The following is a 19,726-nucleotide window of genomic DNA, read 5'->3' as shown; positions in this document are numbered from 1 at the left end:
ACGGAACAGCTCCGTCATGAGCACAGCTCAACCGAGGCTCATGACGGAGCGGCTCCGTCATGAGCACACAAGGGGTTAAAAGCTTGCTTTTCTGTTTGGAATTGTTGTAAACATTCAGTTTTTTCCATCGAGGACCATTCATTTTAATACGAAATGTGTGTTAATCAAATAATTGATAAATGCTCAACTTAAATGCTTATGCAGATACATTCATGTTATTTAATAATGTCTGCTAAAGCATATCAATGCTAACCATTATGAACAAAAGGAACTTCTATAAGTGTTGGTAATTGCGCGTCACGTTTTGTTTTCTCTCAAACAATAATGTTTAGTAATACAAAATAGCTTAAAGGGCATCACTTAATATCGATTGTTTATCCTAACAGTTGTTAGCATCCGATCAAACATTATAAAATAAATGTAGAGAGCTAGAAGTAGAGAAGATATATTTCGTGCCAGCGCTCTCAGGACAGGATGGGAACGACTTAAGCACCCAGTTTGACTGAAGGTTACTGAGAGGTAAGTAGCCTTCTCTGGCTGCCCCAGTGGCTGTGTTTGTTCTCCGATACACACAGCTGATTTGAGACGGATATAGCAGTCTTACTGTTGAGAAAGGAACAATAGTCTTTTTGTTCCTTAGAAACTCAAGACAGGATTGTTATTTACTAAGCTGCTACAGCTAGACAGTACCTATAAGTCGAAAACCATGTTAGAATATTTCATTCACGACTTTAGTGTTTAAAATGATGTCTTATCTTTAGATTTAGTAGGTGGTTTAGTGCTGTCGATGTGGGTGAGCCCAACCATCCTCTCTGGCTGCAGAGTTGACTCTTGGATCATCTACATGAGGTGGTGGTGGCTGTTTTGAGGGTACCCTACCTGTTCCATGCGCTTCTGCAAGACAATTGGCTGTATTCTCTTTTGTCCTGTAGTGCAGATCATACTACATTTTTCTTATTTCCACAATTGTGTGCTACTGAATTGTTTTTTGTAGTATTCCTTTACAGATTTTATTTTTTGTGAATCCGGAACATTAAAAGAGTTTTTTTTCCAAAAAGCTAATCATTGTGAGCCATGCATTCCTCCATCAGAGTCTCCAGCTACTTTTCACTAAATTTAACTTTTATTTTTCTGGCTCCAACTTCCTTTGCAGAATCTTTTCTGGCCATGTTTGAAAAATGCAAAGAGGCACTCCAAAAACAACTTCAAGCTTTGCTCAGGGAACAGCGTCTGCCTTTCTGAGAGTTACAGAGGTCTAAACAAAGCATGTGTTAACGCACAACCCTAATGTGATGTTATTAAGCAGTTTCCAAATGTGACTTTTGCAGTTTGCAATTCCTAAATACTGATTCACAATTTCCTCAATTGGCCTTAGGAATCGCAAAACTGCGAATGCAAATCATACCGATTCGCAAATTGAGGAAGTGTAACTATGATATGTTAAGGCTACCGATTCTTAAATTGCAATTTGGTTAACAGCACAATTTGCAATTTGGTATTCCTGATCTTAGTACATTTGGCCCTTAGGGACCAACAATTTTAGCATGCGCAAATGGGTTAGTGACCCGTTTGCGCATGCTAACATTGTCATGGCCATGTACCAACACAATTTTGTGACTCGCAAATGAATTGAATTGCGACTCGCCAAAAAGTGTTTGGAGACTCGCTATCTGGAAGGGGCGTTCCCTTCCAATTAGCGAGTCTTAAATCCATGTACTAATGTTTTGCAACCGCAATTGAGGTCGCAAAACACTCGCAATGACCACCTACTTCAAGTAGGTGGCATTGCATTTGCAAATGGAACCACTGCCTGCCCTTAAAGAATGAAATGAAAACGTTTAATTTTCTTTTTTTTTAAATGCATCCCGTTTTCCTTTAAGGAAAATGGGCTGCATTTTAAAACAAGCATTTACAATGCAACGGTCTCGCCTTTGCAAAAGTTAGCGCTTTTGGCATTGTAAATGACAAATGTTTTATTTATGTGTTGGTTTTGGAAACAGATAAATAAATGGCATTGTCATGAGCAGTAGAGAGTGAGTAGTAGAGAGTGAGTAGTAGAGAGAGTAGTAGTGAGTAGTAGAGAGAGAGTAGTAGTGAGTAGTAGAGAGTGAGTAGAGAGTAGTAAGTGAGTAGTAGAGTGTGTAGTAGAGAGTAGTGAGTGTGTAGTAGAGAGTAGTGAGTGTGTAGTAGAGAGTAGTGAGTGTGTAGTAGAGAGTAGTGAGTGTGTAGTAGAGAGTGTGTAGTAGAGAGTGTGTAGTAGAGAGTGTGTAGTAGAGAGTGAGCAGTAGAGACTTGTGAGTGTGTAGTAGAGTGGTGAGTGTGTAGTAGAGTGGTGAGTGTGTAGTAGAGTGTGTAGTAGAGTGTGTAGGAGAATGTGTAGTAGGGAGTGTAGTAGAGTGTGTAGTAGAGAGTGTGTACTAGAGAGTAGTGAGTGTGTAGTAGAGAGTGTGTAATACAGAATGTGAAGTAGAGAGATTGAAGTAGAGAGATTGAAGTAGAGAGATTGAGGTAGAGAGATTGAATTAGAGAGATTGAGGTAGAGAGATTGAAGTAGAGAGTGTGGAGTAGAGAGTGGAGAGTCTGTAGTAGAGTGTAGTAGAAAGTAGTGAGTGTGTAGTAGAGTAGTAGAGAATGTGTAGTAGAGTAGTAGAGAGTAGTAGAGGGTGTGTAGTAGAGTGTGTAGTAGAGCGTGTGTGTAGCAGAGTGTGTAGTAGAGTGTAGTAGAGTGTGTAGTGTAGAGTGTGTAGTAGAGAGTGTGTAATGTAGAGTGTGTAATGTAGAGTGTGTAATGTAGAGTGTGTAATGTAGAGTGTGTAGTAGAGTGTGTAGTAGAGTGTGTAGTAGAGAGTGTAGTAGAGAGTGTAGTAAGTAGTGACTGTAGTAGATAGTGTGTAGTAGAGAGTGTCTAGTATAGAGTGTGTCGAAGAGAGTAGTGGCTGTAGTAGTGAGTGTGTAGTGATTGTGTAGTAGAGTGTGTAGTAGAGAGTAGTGACTGTAGTAGAGAGTGTGTAGTAGTGTGTAGTAGAGAGTAGTGACTGTAGTAGAGTGTGTAGTACAGTGTGTAGTAGAGAGTAGTGACTGTAGTAGATAGTGTGTAGTAGAGAGTGTCTAGTATAGAGTGTGTCGAAGAGAGTAGTGGCTGTAGTAGTGAGTGTGTAGTGAGTGTGTAGTAGAGAGTAGTGACTGTAGTAGAGAGTGTGTAGTAGTGTGTAGTAGAGAGTAGTGACTGTAGTAGAGTGTGTAGTACAGTGTGTAGTAGAGAGTAGCGACTGTAGTAGAGAGTGTGTAGTAGAGTGTGTAGTAGAGTGTGTAGTAGAGAGTAGAGTGCGTAGCAGAGAGTAGTGACTGTAGTAGAGAGTGTGTAGTAGAGTGTGTAGTAGAGAGTGTGTAGTAGAGTGTAGTAGAGAGTAGAGTGCGTAGCAGAGAGTAGTGACTGTAGTAGAGTGTGTAGCAGAATGTGTAGTAGAGAGTAGTGACTGTAGTAGGGAGTGTGTAGTAGAGAGTAGTGACTGTAGTAGAGAGTGTGTAGTAGAGAGTGTGTAGTAGAGAGTGTGCAGTGATTTGAGTTTTACATCAAATTAAAAACGGGAACGGAACAAACTCATCCTATACATTATTGTGGTAGGTGCCCACGCATATAGGGTTAAATGATGCGTTAGATGCCACAGGTCCCACCAACACGCTTCCTTTATGATAGGAGAATGCCCAACATCGCGGAGATTTGCTCTCTGCTCTTCCCGGATATTTGTATTTTCAAATGTATAATGTTATCCTGCTAAACGAAGACGATGCTCAAACTATAAAAGAAGAGGGTTTCACAGATATGTTAGTCCTTCCGGGCAAACGAAATGACCCAAAGAAAGATCAAGTGACAGTTTAGAGCTCCAAGTGAGTCTTAATAAAATCAGTGTCTGGAACGCATAGCATCAAAAAACGAGCGGGGCATCAAACTGCAGTGTAATTCAATCAAAGCTTCAAGGCTTCTGAGCGCTAGCCGAGAATTATTTTTTGTGAAGCACTAATCACTGTGGAAGGTGCCCCTGCTATCCCAGATGTGAGAAGTCAGTCTGATATGAAAATAAGCAGTATTTGGAATGAATGTATTTGGCAGGGGGAAGGTGGGGCGGCGCAAGACCGTACTGACGAGTGAACAGGAGCCATTTTGTACCGAGTGATTCTGCCTGTGTGCATGTAGACAAACCAGGCAGCAGCATGAGCATGTGATTCGGTAAAATAACAAGCATTTACAATGCAATGGTTTTGCCTTTGTTAAAGTTAGAGCTATTGGCATTGCTCTTGACACTCTGAAGCTCCACTCTGCATTCTGAAGCTCCACTCTGCACTCTGAAGCTCCACTCTGCACTCTGAAGCTCCACTCTGCACTCTGAAGCTCCACTCTGAAGCTCCACTCTGAAGCTGCACTCTGAAGCTCCACTCTGAAGCTGCACTCTGAAGCTGCACTCTGAAGCTGCACTCTGAAGCTCCACTCTGAAGCTCCACTCTGAAGCTCCACTCTGAAGCTCCACTCTGAAGCTCCACTCTGCAGCTCCACTCTGCAGCTCCACTCTGCAGCTCCACTCTGCACTCTGAAGCTCCACTCTGAAGCTCCACTCTGAAGCTCCACTCTGAAGCTCCACTCTGAAGCTGCACTCTGAAGCTGCACTCTGAAGCTGCACTCTGAAGCTCCACTCTGCACTCTGAAGCTCCACTCTGCACTCTGAAGCTCCACTCTGAATCTGCACTCTGCACTCTGAAGCTCCACTCTGCACTCTGAAGCTCCACTCTGCACTCTGAAGCTCCACTCTGCACTCTGAAGCGGAATCTCCACTCTGCACTCTGAAGCTCCACTCTGCACTCTGAAGCTCCACTCTGCACTCTGAAGCTCCACTCTGCACTCTGAAGCTCCACTCTGAAGCTGCACTCTGAAGCTCCACTCTGCACTCTGAAGCTCCACTCTGAAGCTCCACTCTGAAGCTCCACTCTGAAGCTCCACTCTGCACTCTGAAGCTCTACTCTGAAGCTCTACTCTGCACTCTGAAGCTCTACTCTCCACTCTGAAGCTCCACTCTGAAGCTCCACTCTGAAGCTCCACTCTGAAGCTCCACTCTGAAGCTCCACTCTGAAGCTCCATTCTGAAGCTGCACTCTGAAGCTGCACTCTGAAGCTCCACTCTGAAGCTCCACTCTGCACTCTGAAGCTCCACTCTGAAGCTCTACTCTGAAGCTCCACTCTCCACTCTGAATCTCCACTCTGAAGCTCCACTCTCCACTCTGAATCTCCACTCTCCACTCTGAAGCTCCACTCTGAAGCTCCACTCTGAAGCTCCACTCTGAAGCTCCACTCTGAAGCTCCACTCTGCACTCTGAAGCTCTACTCTGAAGCTCCACTCTGCACTCTGAAGCTCTACTCTGAAGCTCCACTCTGCACTCTGAAGCTCTACTCTGAAGCTCCACTCTGCACTCTGAAGCTGCACTCTGAAGCTCCACTCTGCACTCTGAAGCTCCACTCTGAAGCTCTACTCTGAAGCTCCACTCTCCACTCTGAATCTCCACTCTCCACTCTGAATCTCCACTCTCCACTCGGAAGCTCCACTCGGAAGCTTCACTCGGAAGCTCCACTCGGAAGCTCCACTCTGCACTCTGAAGCTCCACTCGGAAGCTCCACTCTGCACTCTGAAGCTCCACTCTGAAGCTCCACTCTGCACTCTGAAGCTCCACTCTGAAGCTCCACTCTGCACTCTGAAGCTCCACTCTGAAGCTCCACTCTGAAGCTCCACTCTGAAGCTCCACTCTGAAGCTCCACTCTGAAGCTCTACTCTGAAGCTCCACTCTGAAGCTCCACTCTGAAGCTCCACTCTGAAGCTCCACTCTGAAGCTCCACTCTGCACTCTGAAGCTCTACTCTGAAGCTCCACTCTGCACTCTGAAGCTCTACTCTGAAGCTCCACTCTGCACTCTGAAGCTCCACTCTGAAGCTCCACTCTGCACTCTGAAGCTCCACTCTGAAGCTCCACTCTGCACTCTGAAGCTCCACTCTGAAGCTCTACTCTGAAGCTCCACTCTGCACTCTGAAGCTCCACTCTGAAGCTCTTCTCTGAAGCTCCACTCTGCACTCTGAAGCTCCACTCTGAAGCTCCACTCTGCACTCTGAAGCTCCACTCGGAAGCTCCACTCTGCACTCGGAAGCTCCACTCGGAAGCTCCACTCGGAAGCTCCACTCTGCACTCTGAAGCTCCACTCGGAAGCTCCACTCGGAAGCTCCACTCGGAAGCTCCACTCTGCACTCTGAAGCTCCACTCGGAAGCTCCACTCGGAAGCTCCACTCTGAAGCTCCACTCTGAAGCTCCACTCTGCACTCTGAAGCTGCACTCTGAAGCTCCACTCTGCACTCTGAAGCTCCACTCTGCACTCTGAAGCTCCACTCTGAAGCTCCACTCTGAAGCTCCACTCTGAAGCTCCACTCTGCACTCTGAAGCTCCACTCTGCACTCTGAAGCTCCACTCTGAAGCTCCACTCTGCACTCTGAAGCTACACTCTGAAGCTCCACTCTGAAGCTCCACTCTGAAGCTCCACTCTGAAGCTCCACTCTGCACTCTGAAGCTCTACTCTGAAGCTCTACTCTGCACTCTGAAGCTCCACTCGGAAGCTCCACTCTGCACTCGGAAGCTCCACTCGGAAGCTCCACTCGGAAGCTCCACTCTGAAGCTCCACTCTGAAGCTCCACTCTGCACTCTGAAGCTCCACTCGGAAGCTCCACTCGGAAGCTCCACTCGGAAGCTCCACTCTGAAGCTCCACTCTGCACTCTGAAGCTCCACTCGGAAGCTCCACTCTGAAGCTCCACTCTGAAGCTCCACTCTGAAGCTCCACTCTGCACTCTGAAGCTCCACTCTGAAGCTCCACTCTGAAGCTCCACTCTGAAGCTCCACTCTGAAGCTCCACTCTGCACTCTGAAGCTCCACTCTGCACTCTGAAGCTCCACTCTGAAGCTCCACTCTGAAGCTCCACTCTGAAGCTCCACTCTGCACTCTGAAGCTCCACTCTGCACTCTGAAGCTCCACTCTGAAGCTCCACTCTGCACTCTGAAGCTCCACTCTGAAGCTCCACTCTGCACTCTGAAGCTCCACTCTGAAGCTCCACTCTGAAGCTCCACTCTGAAGCTCCACTCTGAAGCTCCACTCTGCACTCTGAAGCTCCACTCTGAAGCTCCACTCTGAAGCTCCACTCTGAAGCTCCACTCTGAAGCTCCACTCTGCACTCTGAAGCTCCACTCTGAAGCTCTACTCTGAAGCTCCACTCTGCACTCTGAAGCTCCACTCTGAAGCTCCACTCTGAAGCTCCACTCTGCACTCTGAAGCTCCACTCTGAAGCTCCACTCTGAAGCTCCACTCTGAAGCTCCACTCTGAAGCTCCACTCTGCACTCTGAAGCTCCACTCGGAAGCTCCACTCGGAAGCTCCACTCAGAAGCTCCACTCGGAAGCTCCACTCGGAAGCTCCACTCTGCACTCTGAAGCTCCACTCTGAAGCTCCACTCTGAAGCTCCACTCGGAAGCTCCACTCTGAAGCTCCACTCGGAAGCTCCACTCTGAAACTCCACTCTGAAGCTCCACTCTGAAGCTCCACTCTGAAGCTCCACTCTGAAGCTCCACTCTGAAGCTCCACTCTGCACTCGGAAGCTCCACTCGGAAGCTCCACTCTGCACTCGGAAGCTCCACTCGGAAGCTCCACTCTGAAGCTCCACTCTGAAGCTCCACTCTGAAGCTCCACTCTGAAGCTCCACTCTGAAGCTCCACTCTGCACTCTGAAGCTCCACTCTGAAGCTCCACTCTGAAGCTCCACTCTGAAGCTCCACTCTGAAGCTCCACTCTGAAGCTCCACTCTGCACTCTGAAGCTCCACTCTGCACTCTGAAGCTCCACTCTGAAGCTCCACTCTGCACTCTGAAGCTCCACTCTGAAGCTCCACTCTGAAGCTCCACTCTGAACGGTCAGACTCCAAAAATCGGCCCTAATCACAATAGTATTATTTCACCTGCGTGAATATAAGTCTTTGAAATTCTGGCCAGTGGTAATACACACAAGTAATATAAAATTGTTGTTCCAAAGAGCATTAAATGGAAATAAAACAAGTACCAGACCCATTGACGCCTGCACCTTAAAAGTGAAACTGACTGAAGCAAGCGCCAGGGCCACGTTGAAAAAAAAAGCCACACACATTAGATGCAGTCAAGGCGCGCTCACGAGGTCAGAAGGCACTCCACATGAACAACTACCAGACACATTGTTTCATTTCACTTTGAAAGTGCAGGCGTCAAAGTGAAACTGACTAAAGGAAGCGCACGGCCCATTAGATGCAGTCAAGGCGCGCTCACGAGGTCAAATCTCCAAAGGAGAAGCTCGTGACAGCCTGACTACAGCAGAAAAAGCTCGTAACAGTCTGATGTCCACAATATTCCCAGAAAAGTGGCAACATAAGTTGTCTCGCATAGACAGCAAAAGCTTCGCTTTTGCTTTCGTCTAGGCGAGACCTAAAAATACTGCTTTATTTAATAGCAGTCCCAGACATGGTGGTCTGCTGAGCCCAGCAGGCCACCATCCCTGGGAGGGCCTGTCATTCTCAATGGGCTCGCAAATTGTGAGAGGCTCAATAATATTAATGAGCCTCACAATTTGCGACCCCATTGGGAAATCGCAAACAGTGTTAAACACACTGTTGTATGTGTGATTTTGCGCCTCACAATTTGCGGTTTGCAATTTGCCGCAAATTGCGAGGCGCAAAATTAAATGGTCGTGCATCTGGCCCTACATCCCCTAATGGACTATTTTGAAGACACCTGGGTTGGCAGACTGCACCGTTCTAGCGACAGACGCCAACCTAAGTAATAAATTCAATGGTGGAACGAATAAGACTACATCATGGCTCAACAAACCAAAACCAACAAAGCAGTGGAAGGATAGCACAACCCCTTCCAAGCCATATGAGACCAAAGCCACCCTAATCTATACAAATTGCTAGAAATCCTACAAAAGAACAGAGCTACCAAGAACTTAGAATAGAAAGCTTTGTAAGCCTAAAATATCTAGAAAGACCAACGAAATAAACAAAATTATACAATTCGAAGTACAACTCTTTATAAATAACAAAGGACTACACTACTGCGCAGCCAGGGCAAAAAAATACTATAAGGCAAATAATAAAACAAATAACAATAAAATTCAATAGGACCCAAAATAGACAAAACCTATATTTAAAATCAGTCTATATAACAAATATTATTTAAAAACATTCAATGAGATTGATAAATCAAAATGTTTTATTATAAATACATTCAAAACCAATAAGCATTTTGCAGCACATACATACAAAACACAACATATAACATTTCATTTATTCACACATAATGAAATACATTTTCATAATAGCAAACATTCCTTCTCAAATTTAAGAAATAAAGTCCACTTACGGTTTGTCGTTTATCTCTATGATTCTCCACCTGTCCAGAAAAGAGAATTCCATAAAAGTATGCAAGAATAAACTCCAAAAATGCAAAAATATATGCAAAACAATACACAGAAATAGTCCATAAGCACAAAAAACCTGATAAGAATATTTTAAGCAAACCTAGCTCCTGGAAATCAGAAAACTGAAAGGAAATTTAAAAGTAATGTTGGTAAAAATTTAACCGAAATAGTTTCCTTTCGAAACACATTGAAAAATAAGGAAAACTTTCCACTTCTACTCAAATATCTGTCAAAAACCTAACATACCCACCTTCACATAACATACTGCTCAAATACAAACAATACAAACAAAATAACAATGCTTTACGAACATTATTCACATATTAGCAATACCTTGTAAAAGTAAGTGCACTACACAAACTACAATAAGGCCTACGAAACTAAACCAAATAACACAATAACACAATCTAACACTAAAACATACAACCATTACAAACTTACACACTACTTTACACTTACTACACCTACCTATACACCTAAATCCATAACTAGTAGCTCAAAATTGGACTTATCTTATCCATAGAACAGCAGCAGGGAAACTGAGACCAGCGGGTAAAAAAATCACCTAAAGTCAGGTGCTTTTAAAATGTAGGTTACTGCTAAATACCGTAGCCCCCCTGAGGTTAGTGCCGCACTCTCCAGGTCAGCGCCCAATGTGGCTGCACCGGTCGCACCCCCCTAAAGGCGCCCTGCTTGCTTCAACCTCCGGAGACTGGCCTACCAAGCCACTATTACTTATCTGTAAGCATTATCTGTCTGATTGCCCCATACTTAATTGAGTTGTATCGGGGACCCAACACGGTATTTGCACCCTGCACCTGGCAGTCCCTTTGCCCCTGAACGGAACCTTGCCCAATACTGATCTTAACTCCAGAAGACTGGTGTTGTAAGTCAATGTTACCCATCTGTATGCTGAATGTGTTCAACCTGCCTTAGGTTATCATTGCAAAATCTGACTATTGCTCTTTTGGTATTGCAAAACGTATTTACCTACAACAAAGTTTTTTAGATCTACAAAATAAATAAAACTAAGTACTATTTTTATAAATTGGTCTCAGATTTATTCATTGAGTGTGTATCTCATTTATTGCCACTGTGTGTACAACAAATGCTTAACAATGTTCTCTGATAAGCCTAACTGCTCACCCACACTACCACAACAGACAGCATTAGGATTATCTTCTTTAGCCTCTGTAAATCCTCTAGGGATCCACTGGACTCTCAGCACACTATACCTCTTTTTAGTATAGTATATAGAGAGCCAGTTTCCTACACCCACTGTAAACTGCAGATAACACTGGTGGGCAGGCAGGATAGGGATATGAAAACATGCATCCAGCAAGTCTAACACTAATATCCAGTCTTCTGGATCCAGGGCAAACAAGACCTGAGCTAGCATGAGCATCTTGAATTTCTCCATTTTGATAAAGAGATTGAGGGCTTGGAGGTCTAGGATACGATGAAGGCCCTTATCCTTTTTGGGTAACAGAAATTAGAGTGAATAACAACCACAAACCTTTCTATGGCTTCCTTGGCGAAGAGAGTCATGACTCCTCGCGGAGCAAGAACAAATGATCCTCCATCAGCCAGTTGTAAGATGGAGGCATGGAGGGAGGGGAGGTCTTGAAGGGGAGGGAGTAGCCCCTTTGGATGATCTGCAAAACCCACCAGTCTGATGTTCTGAACTGCCAGTGATGGAGACGATAGCAGATCCTGCCACCAACTGGTGGCCCATGATCTAAAAGGACAAGATTAGGAAGCTTTGGAGGCTGCAGCTGCTAGGAGGGGGGCGGTGGCTGGACAAGACCGTTGGCTACTGCAGGTAGGACCAACTCCATCCCCTCGTCCATGCAGAAGCTGGGAAGCTTGGTGGCTTGTGGCTGAGACAGTGTTGGCGCAGTTGAAAAATCCTTCCATAGCCACGAAAGGAGGGAAAGGCAGACTGGGGATGATGTGGGGTACCCGAGAGGCCCAAGTACTTGCCCGTAGCACGTGAGTCTGCCTTGTCTCCGAAGAGAAAAGTGTCACAGAAGGGCATGTCCATAAGGGAAGCTTGGACATCCCCCCAAGAAGCCTAAAACTCTCAGCTAGGTGTGGTGCCTCAGGGTTATCGCTGAGGAAACCGCTCTGCCCAGTTGGTCGTGTCAGAACTCAGTAAAACAAATGGAGGAGTATCACCCGAAGTAAAGCTGAAGGTTTCCTAAAGGGGGGTTTTCAATGATGAAAAGGAAGGATTCATCCTTTTGTAAGAAGCCCCTCACTCACCAACCTAGTGGTGACATGCCTCATCATCGGGGTCCACCCTGGTGGCCTAGCGTCACCAGGGTGTGCTTCGACACCTGTAATACAGTGAAGCAGGTTGTGAATGTAGGTGCAAAAATAAATGTTAAAAATTGTCCTGGTTTAATTCGCAAAAATGAATTTTATTTTAAAGCAACTGGACAATGTTAAAAACAGGGGGCGAGATACTGGAAGGGAGTTACGACCAAAGTATCTCTATATGTGTAGTGGTGGGTTGGTCAACATGTTTCTACCATATGGGTTAGTACCCAGTATTCGTCAGGACCATGAACAAGGAGATGGACGGTGTGGGCCCCCTAAAAGGCACACCCTATCCTAAATCCTTTTGTACCTCTCAATGTTACATGTTTGTAAGTCCTTGTACGTCATTTTCTACATTACGGGCATAATTTGCACCCTGATCTTCTTGACCACCGTAGTCGGATATACAAAATGTGTTATCGCGCCGTGTGTGGTATTTCCAAGATAATGTGGAATTGCGATAAAAATAAAAATAAAAATAAAAATAATGCATGCGATAGAGCACGCACTTATTGATACGTATACCTGTCCTGGCGCCTAAATAAGCCCCCCACGGACACCTGATCATCACGCTGCTGATCACAAGAAGTTTTCCTAATTACCGTGGCATGAAGTATGAAAGCACTGAGACACAGCACGACGTAACAGGCTAGTAAGAATGATCACGCCTGACAACTGTTTACTTTCTCTCTTCTCCACAGGTTTTTGCTTTTCTTAACACATATGCTCATAATTTTTTTGAGCATTTTACCACTGGCAATTTTGCTAAGAGGTACAAAAGGGTTTAGGATAGGGTGTGCTTTTTAGGGGGCCCACACCGTCCATCTCCTTGTTCATGGTCCTGACGAATACCGGGTACTAACCCATATGGTAGAAACATGTTGACCAACCCACCACTACACATATAGAGATACTTTGGTCGTAACTCCCCTTCCAGTATCTCGCCCCCTGTTTTTAACATTGTCCAGTTGCTTTAAAATAAAATTCATTTTTGCGAATTAAACCAGGACAATTTTTAACATTTATTTTTGCACCTACATTCACAACCTGCTCCACTGTACTACAGGTGTCGAAGCACACCCTGGTGACGCTAGGCCACTAGGGTGGACCCCGATGATGAAGCATGTCACCACTAGGTTGGTGAGTGAGGGGTTTTTTACAAAAGGATGAATCCTTCCTTTTCATCATTGAAAACCCCCCTTTAGGAAACCTTCAGCTTTACTTCGGGTGATACTCCTCCATTTGTTTTACTGAGTCCTGACCAGGGGAATAGGAGTATTCTCCGTTCACCACGGGTGAACACCATCCCTTGCTCTCCCCCTTGTTTTCCAAGGTCGTGTCAGAACCACAACGGATCATGAACTTTGCTGCGCTTCTCCTGTCTGTTTGGAGATGATGGCCCGTACCTCCGCCGGGACCTGCAGCAGCACTTGTGCAACCATATCCCACAGCATGCAGAAATAACGGGCCAATAGGCATGAAGTGTTTACAGACCGCAAAACCAGGATGGTGGAAATAAAAGATTCTTTTCCAAGGAGTCCAGCCTCTTGGATTCCCTGTCCCAGGGTGCTTTAGAGAATATGGGGAAGCTTGGACCACTGAGCTCTCGGAAGTAGGATATTAGGTGAAGAGTTTTGGGCACCCAGAAATGGTGCGGTGGTGATGGTCAACCGTCCTATTCACAGGAGCCCCAGTGCTGGGTTTGACTAGGTTTCCAAAAGGAAGTCGATGAGAGCCTCATTGAATGGGAGTAGGGATTCTGAAGAGGAGACTCTCAGTTGCAGCACCTTGGTCAAGAGATCAGTCTTGACAGCCACCGAGGGCAGCTGAAGGTCAAGGTTTGCAGCTGCTCTCCGCACCACCATAGTATAAGAAGCACCCTCCTCTGTAGCTATGGTAGGAGGAGTAAGTATGCCTGGATGTGGAGAGATATCCAATCCGCTGGCATCACACCTCACACCAGTTTATTCTAGAAGGTCCAGCACTCCTCCCCGAGGCCTAGGCATTGGAAATAAGGCTCAGAATCTGATCTAGGATCCAAGGGTCCTGCCAGTATCAGCTGCGGCGTCAGGGATGATAATGGGGCTGGTGCCACGAGTGGGCGTCAGTGGTGCCCGGAGCGTCGCATCGGGGAATGTGAAAAGGGTACGACCGGCGCAGATCGGATCAATCATTGGAACCACTGGGGCACACTGGAGCCTGAGCCGGGGAATCAGATGGGGCCCGAAGCGTCCTTAACAGGGTCGGGCCGCCCAAATAGAAGACGCAGTGCCTCATAAAACTCTGTACGTTGGGCAGGGGTCACTCCGGCCTCCGAATATTTGGGGAGGCATGGTACAAATACAGGCACAGGCTGCGCAGAACAAGGCCTCAGATGCAGATGCTTCTTCATCACATCGCCCGACAGATGAAGAGAAGTCGAAGAGCAATTTGACTCTTCTTCATGTGCCTCTTACCTGAATGTCCTGACGATCTCAAATGGGACGAAGACAACTTCGGACTCTCTGAAACAATCCTGGGACCTTCCTCTCAACTGGGACCTCGACTTCAGCAGAGTTGCAAGACGAACGGCTAGCAAAGCCTCGGGCCCAGCGGCCCAGCAATATGAGCATGACTTGGTGTTGTGGTCGAGGTACAGGCACCAAAGACAGACAAGGTGCAGATTGGTCATCGATATCGCTGGGTGACAGGCTCTGCAGGGCATAAAACCAGTCCTACATGTTGATATCCTCAACACACTAGAAGGAAACCTCCCCAAAAATTTAACAAAAAATCACAAAAGTCCTGTCCAAAAATGACAGAGGGTTAGCTCTTCTGCGTATCAGCGCTGGCTGGTGCGGAAGGAAAGAAAAAGATGTTAGCGCACATTGGTGGTGCCTCTATAGGTACCACAATGGTGCGGACGCTGCTGACGAAAGATACAGAGACGATCGACAACACCTACCAGCGTACAAGGGGTACTGCTAGAATCCTAGGATCCTGTCTGGTGCCACGAAAATTCAAAGATAAGGAATCTGCGGCTAGAAGTCTTTATCAGATTTGTCGTCCACTCATCTCAGTGGAATAATTTTGTACCATCTCATAAAGGAGCATTGGCAAAGCCAAAAGATCTTGCTAAAGCCCAAACTATTGGCACTCTCAATGTGAATGTCTTTTTGCATATTTGGTAACCTAGCATGTTACTGTGTCAGTGTTGTGATTCAAATAAGAACAAATGTTAAAAAGGAACATGCATGGGGAAAGACCTCACTCAAACACTGAACTGCAAAAAGAAAGCAACAGGGAGACAAAAATCTCAGGAATAAGGGATTAGTCAAGTGAAACTATTTGGTTGAATTACACTGAAAGAGACAGATTTGTTTTATATATGTTACTTGTGCCCTGATCCTTACCGGACTGTCCATTGCTGCCCTGTTGGTGTTTGCTGCCTTAAGTGGGGGTCTGCAGTTGCTCTCGCGGCCCTGCCGCTACCGCGTTCACTGCCATTACCGCGACCAAAAGGAGGGGACTACATATCCCACAGGCCTCCTGTGGCGCAGGAAGAACGCGTCACTGCTTAGCGCCAGGAGGCCCTTAAATTTGTTGGAGGACCAATGCAGCGCGGGACGCGCGCGGGCGTGCCTGGGCACAGCCCGGGCCAAGGGCGTGCCCGTCCGCGCCTGTCAGAGCTCAGAGGGGGCCGGGCTGGGCCACATTATTGATATTTTACCATCAAACTGAAAGTTGTGACTCTTTGTCCGGGTCTGAAGGTGAGCTGGGGTGTTGCCACTGATTGGCTTCGGGGCACTTAGATCACCATGAGTAAAAGGAAGGTTGGGGATAGGGTGGTGGGCACCCTAGATGCTGTTTTAAAAAGAGCCGAATCTGTCCTAATACATGAGATACAGGCTACAGAGCGTAGGCTCTCGCTTGAACCCATACCATCCAGGGGAGGCTCTTTGCCTAGTGCCCAGATACCCCTTTCACAGTCGGTTATTGAATTAGAACCCGTTTGTGATACAACTCCTCCCAGCCTACCAGGTGTGATGCCTATGCCCCCATCCTTGGGTACCCCGCAAATCCAGCGTAGCTTACAGAGCCCTGCTGTGGTAAAGTCTAGGGGGAAGAAAGCTTCAGGGGGGACAGGAGCTGAACCGCCCACTAAAACAAGCATTTGCAATGCAATAGGTCTCGCATTAGGAAAGTTTGAGCTATTGGCATTGTAAATGACATATTTTATTTATGTGTTGGTTTTGAAAATAGCGAATTTAATAGCTTTGTCATTTACAATGCCAAGTTTTAACTTTCGGAAATGTGGCAATAACATTTGTAATGCAATATGTGTTCTATTTACGTGACTGAGATGTATTGATATTACAAATAACAATGGCTTTTAATTTTTTTAAATAATTAATACTCAAATAAAAGTTATTGTAATTTATAATGGCAATAGCTTTAACTTTTGTAAATAACGTTCGTGAAGATTATGTTTAGTGTATTTTATTTGACGAAAATCCAAGAACAGAAGTGAAATATTAACATCTTTTTGTGACATTTGTAATAAAGCTTGAAACATTGAGAGAACATATTTGAACCAGTTGAATGGTTGCACAGATTGATGCTGTGGTGGCGCCGCCGAGTGATGCTGTGGCGTTCAGTAATGCTGTGGTGGCGCATAGTGATGTTGTGGTGCCCCGGATTGATTCTGTGGTGGTGCTGTAGTGAAGCGATAGAGAGATAGAGTGCGATGGATAGAGTGAGGGCTATAGATAGATAGAGGGAGGGCAATAGATAGATAGAGGGAGGGCAATAGATCGATAGAGGGAGGGCAATAGATAGATAGAGCGAGGGCAATAGATAGAGCGAGGGCAATAGATAGAGCGAGGGCAATAGATAGAGCGAGGGCAATAGATAGAGCGAGGGCAATAGATAGAGCGAGGGCAATAGATAGAGCGAGGGCGATAGATAGAGGGAGGGCGATAGAGTGAGGGCGATAGATAGATAGAGTGACTGCGACAGCTAGATAGAGTGAGGGTGATAGATAGATGGTTGTGTGTTGTTGTGCTTGTGCGGTTCTGTGTGCGGTTGTAGTTGTGTGTGCGGTTGTGGTGTGTGTGTGGTGTTTGTGTGGGGTTGTGTGTGTGTTGTGTTTGGGGTTGTGGGTGTTGTGTTTGGGGTTGTGTGTGTTTGTGTGTGTGTGGTTGTGTGTGTGTGGTTGTGTGTGTGTGTGGTTGTGTGTGCTATGTTTGGGTTGTGTGTGGTTGTGTGTGTTGTGTTTTGGGTTGTGTGTGGGGTTGTGTGTGTGTGTGTGGTTGTGTGTGTGTGGTTGTGTGTGTGTTTGTGTGTGTGATGGGTGTGTGTGTGGTGGGTGTGTGTGTGTGGGGTTGTATGTGTGTGGGGTTGTATGTGTGTGGGGTTGTGTGTGTGGGGGAGTTGTGTGTGTGTGGGGTGTTGTGTGTGCGCTTTGGCTCAGCGAGACCTAAAAAAGTAGATACTACATGTAAATCGTTTTTTCCGTTTTTCAATCCGAGATAAAAAATCCAAACTCTAATTTGTGGGGTAATGCTTGCTGGGTGAAAATAGAGTACCCTTTCCTCCCTAAAACAAGCCAGCTGTCCATCTTACAAAGGATGGTAAACTGTGCAGCATTACATTGGGTACTAAACCCTGAAATTGTGGTTGAAAATGTGAAAAACTTCCAAAGGAAATCTAAAAAATCCATTTAAACAACATTACATTAATATAAACTTGCATTTAAAAGGCAGGTTTTAAAATACCATACTTAAAATCTAAATCGAAGACTGTGTGCAGACTTAATATAACCAGGCATAAATAAACAGGCCTACTCACGGCCACGCCTAGACCCAAGAGTGCCTGGTGTCCGCTTAGTTTACCGTCAGGACCAGGGCTGCTCTATATATGGCCCCTGGCCACATTACCGAACCTTACTCCTGTTCCTAATAGATTATGCAATCCCCTAAAAGGGTAAACGTGGTGAGATAATTTTTTTGAGTGTACACATTATCGTCTCCACCGGTATACCTTTGGGTCATTCCAGGGCTTAATTTGAGCCGGTGCCTGCTTGGGGGGGAGTGGGGGTATGGGGGAGGGGGCACCGGCGCTCATTGTTGGGAACTGGGACTTATTTTTCCACATCATATTTTTATCGAGCGCAAGAGGAGGGGGGGGAACACACAGATTATACAGACGCAAGAAAAGAAAGAAGGCAAAACCGTTACAAAGGGGGAAAGCGGTGACTGGAAAGAGCGATAAAGGAGCAGAGTGTGTCTGGTACTGGATTAAAGAGCTCTGAGGTGAAATGAAGATTACTTGGCCTTCGTATTCGGTGCCCTAATATTTAATTGCACTGGCCGCGTGTTTCTGAGTATAGCTTCAGCACTGGCTCTCGTTCTTGTACAAATTAAGGATTGTAACCGGGCTTCTCAGAATAGCTTTGGGCATCGGCACTCTTTCTTGTACAAATTAAGCACTGCTCAAGAGCTCAAGACTTCTGAGAATAGCATCGGGCACCGGCACTCTTTCTTGTACAAATTAAGCACTGCTCAAGAGCTCAAGACGTCTGAGAATAGCATCAGGCACCGGCACTCTTTCTTGTACAAATTAAGCACTGCCCTGTGCTTCTGAACATAGCTTCGGGCACCAGTGCCTTTTCATTTACAAATTAGGCACAGCCACGGGTTTATGAGAATAGCTTCGGGATACTAAAGCTCTATCGCCGTTACTACGATCTCTTAGAGGACCTCCTTTTAATTTTTCAATCAAATTAACTTATCACGTCATTTAGTGTGATATTTTGACTGATGTCTGTCCATCACTCTTACCGTAGGGAATAGATTTATACAGGCAATGCTCAGTTCAATCCATGTTTTACAGCTACGAAGCAGTAAAGTGGCAACTGTGAGTGAAGTGCACTCATATACCTAAAGGACTCTGGTGACGACTACACAACCAACGAACTACAACGGGAAGTAAAAACAAGTTGTTCTTCTTTCTGGCTGCCTGTCCATCAATCCATAACCACACAGAGTTTTACTAGTATTTTGTAGAGGTATCATTAATTTACAAAATATCCTACTGTGCAGAGTTTGGAGACGTCCTTCGGAGCGGGCTGTCACTTATCAATGCCTGGCTCAGTTGCTGACTCTTATTGTGATCTGTGACACATGTGTTACAGAAAAGACATCAAGCTAAACTGTGTACAGTATTTAAAGGGCTGTCAACACTTGCCGCAGATAACCCATAATCGTTGCTGGGCAGGCACAAAAAAACAGCCTCCCCCAGTCCCTTCCCCAAAAGCAGAACTGACAAAAACTCTCGATGCCACAATTGGCTTTACACGCTATACATACATTTGAATGATTACATTTTCTAAAGCTGCCAATGCGGAATCACGCACCTCAAACCTCTTAACATTCCTGACTAGTAAAAAATGAAAAAAAAATATAACTCAATGCATATCAGATGCATTTTATGGTTAAAACTGTATAAATTCACACATATTAACAGACGTGATGAATAGAAACAATACTTGACCTCAAATATTCTTAGTCCAGTGAAGAAATTAAAACGATTTGATTTCCGGCATTCTAACTGTAATGAAGCCTTAAAACAGATCGCATTTTAGATATTAGTCTAAGGAATACATTAAAAATACACGAATTCCGAAAGTGTGCATTTAAAGTTATACTTTCACAAACACCAAGTGTAAGGAAGAAGTCCTGGTTTATTATTGCATCTACTTCTAGTTAGTGACGGAACGTCTCATACGTTGCGTCTAGAGAGCCTTTGTAGAGCAGAGCAAGGGCGAACCTTCCTAGCTGAAGGCGAGACACATCCCGCTGCGCGCAGCCTGGAGGGCCTCTGTGCCAGGCGCTGCCCTGCCCAGCC

The 19,726-nt window shown here is 45.5% G+C and overlaps 1 protein-coding gene across 1 annotated transcript in view; it reads right to left on the bottom strand.

Moving 5' to 3' along the window:
- Nucleotides 1–19,726, bottom strand: part of MTMR6 (myotubularin related protein 6) — a 439,692-nt gene that overhangs the window by 344,703 nt on the left and 75,263 nt on the right. The window contains exon 3 of the mRNA XM_086935180.1: nt 9,460–9,489. Coding sequence (XP_086791306.1) covers nt 9,460–9,489 — 30 coding nt within the window. The remainder of the gene's footprint in view (nt 1–9,459; nt 9,490–19,726) is intronic.

Source organism: Lissotriton vulgaris, chromosome 8 (assembly GCF_964263255.1).
Source record: "Lissotriton vulgaris chromosome 8, aLisVul1.2, whole genome shotgun sequence".
In the NCBI taxonomy this organism is placed as follows: domain Eukaryota; kingdom Metazoa; phylum Chordata; class Amphibia; order Caudata; family Salamandridae; genus Lissotriton; species Lissotriton vulgaris.
This window is presented reverse-complemented; position numbering and strand designations above follow the sequence as displayed.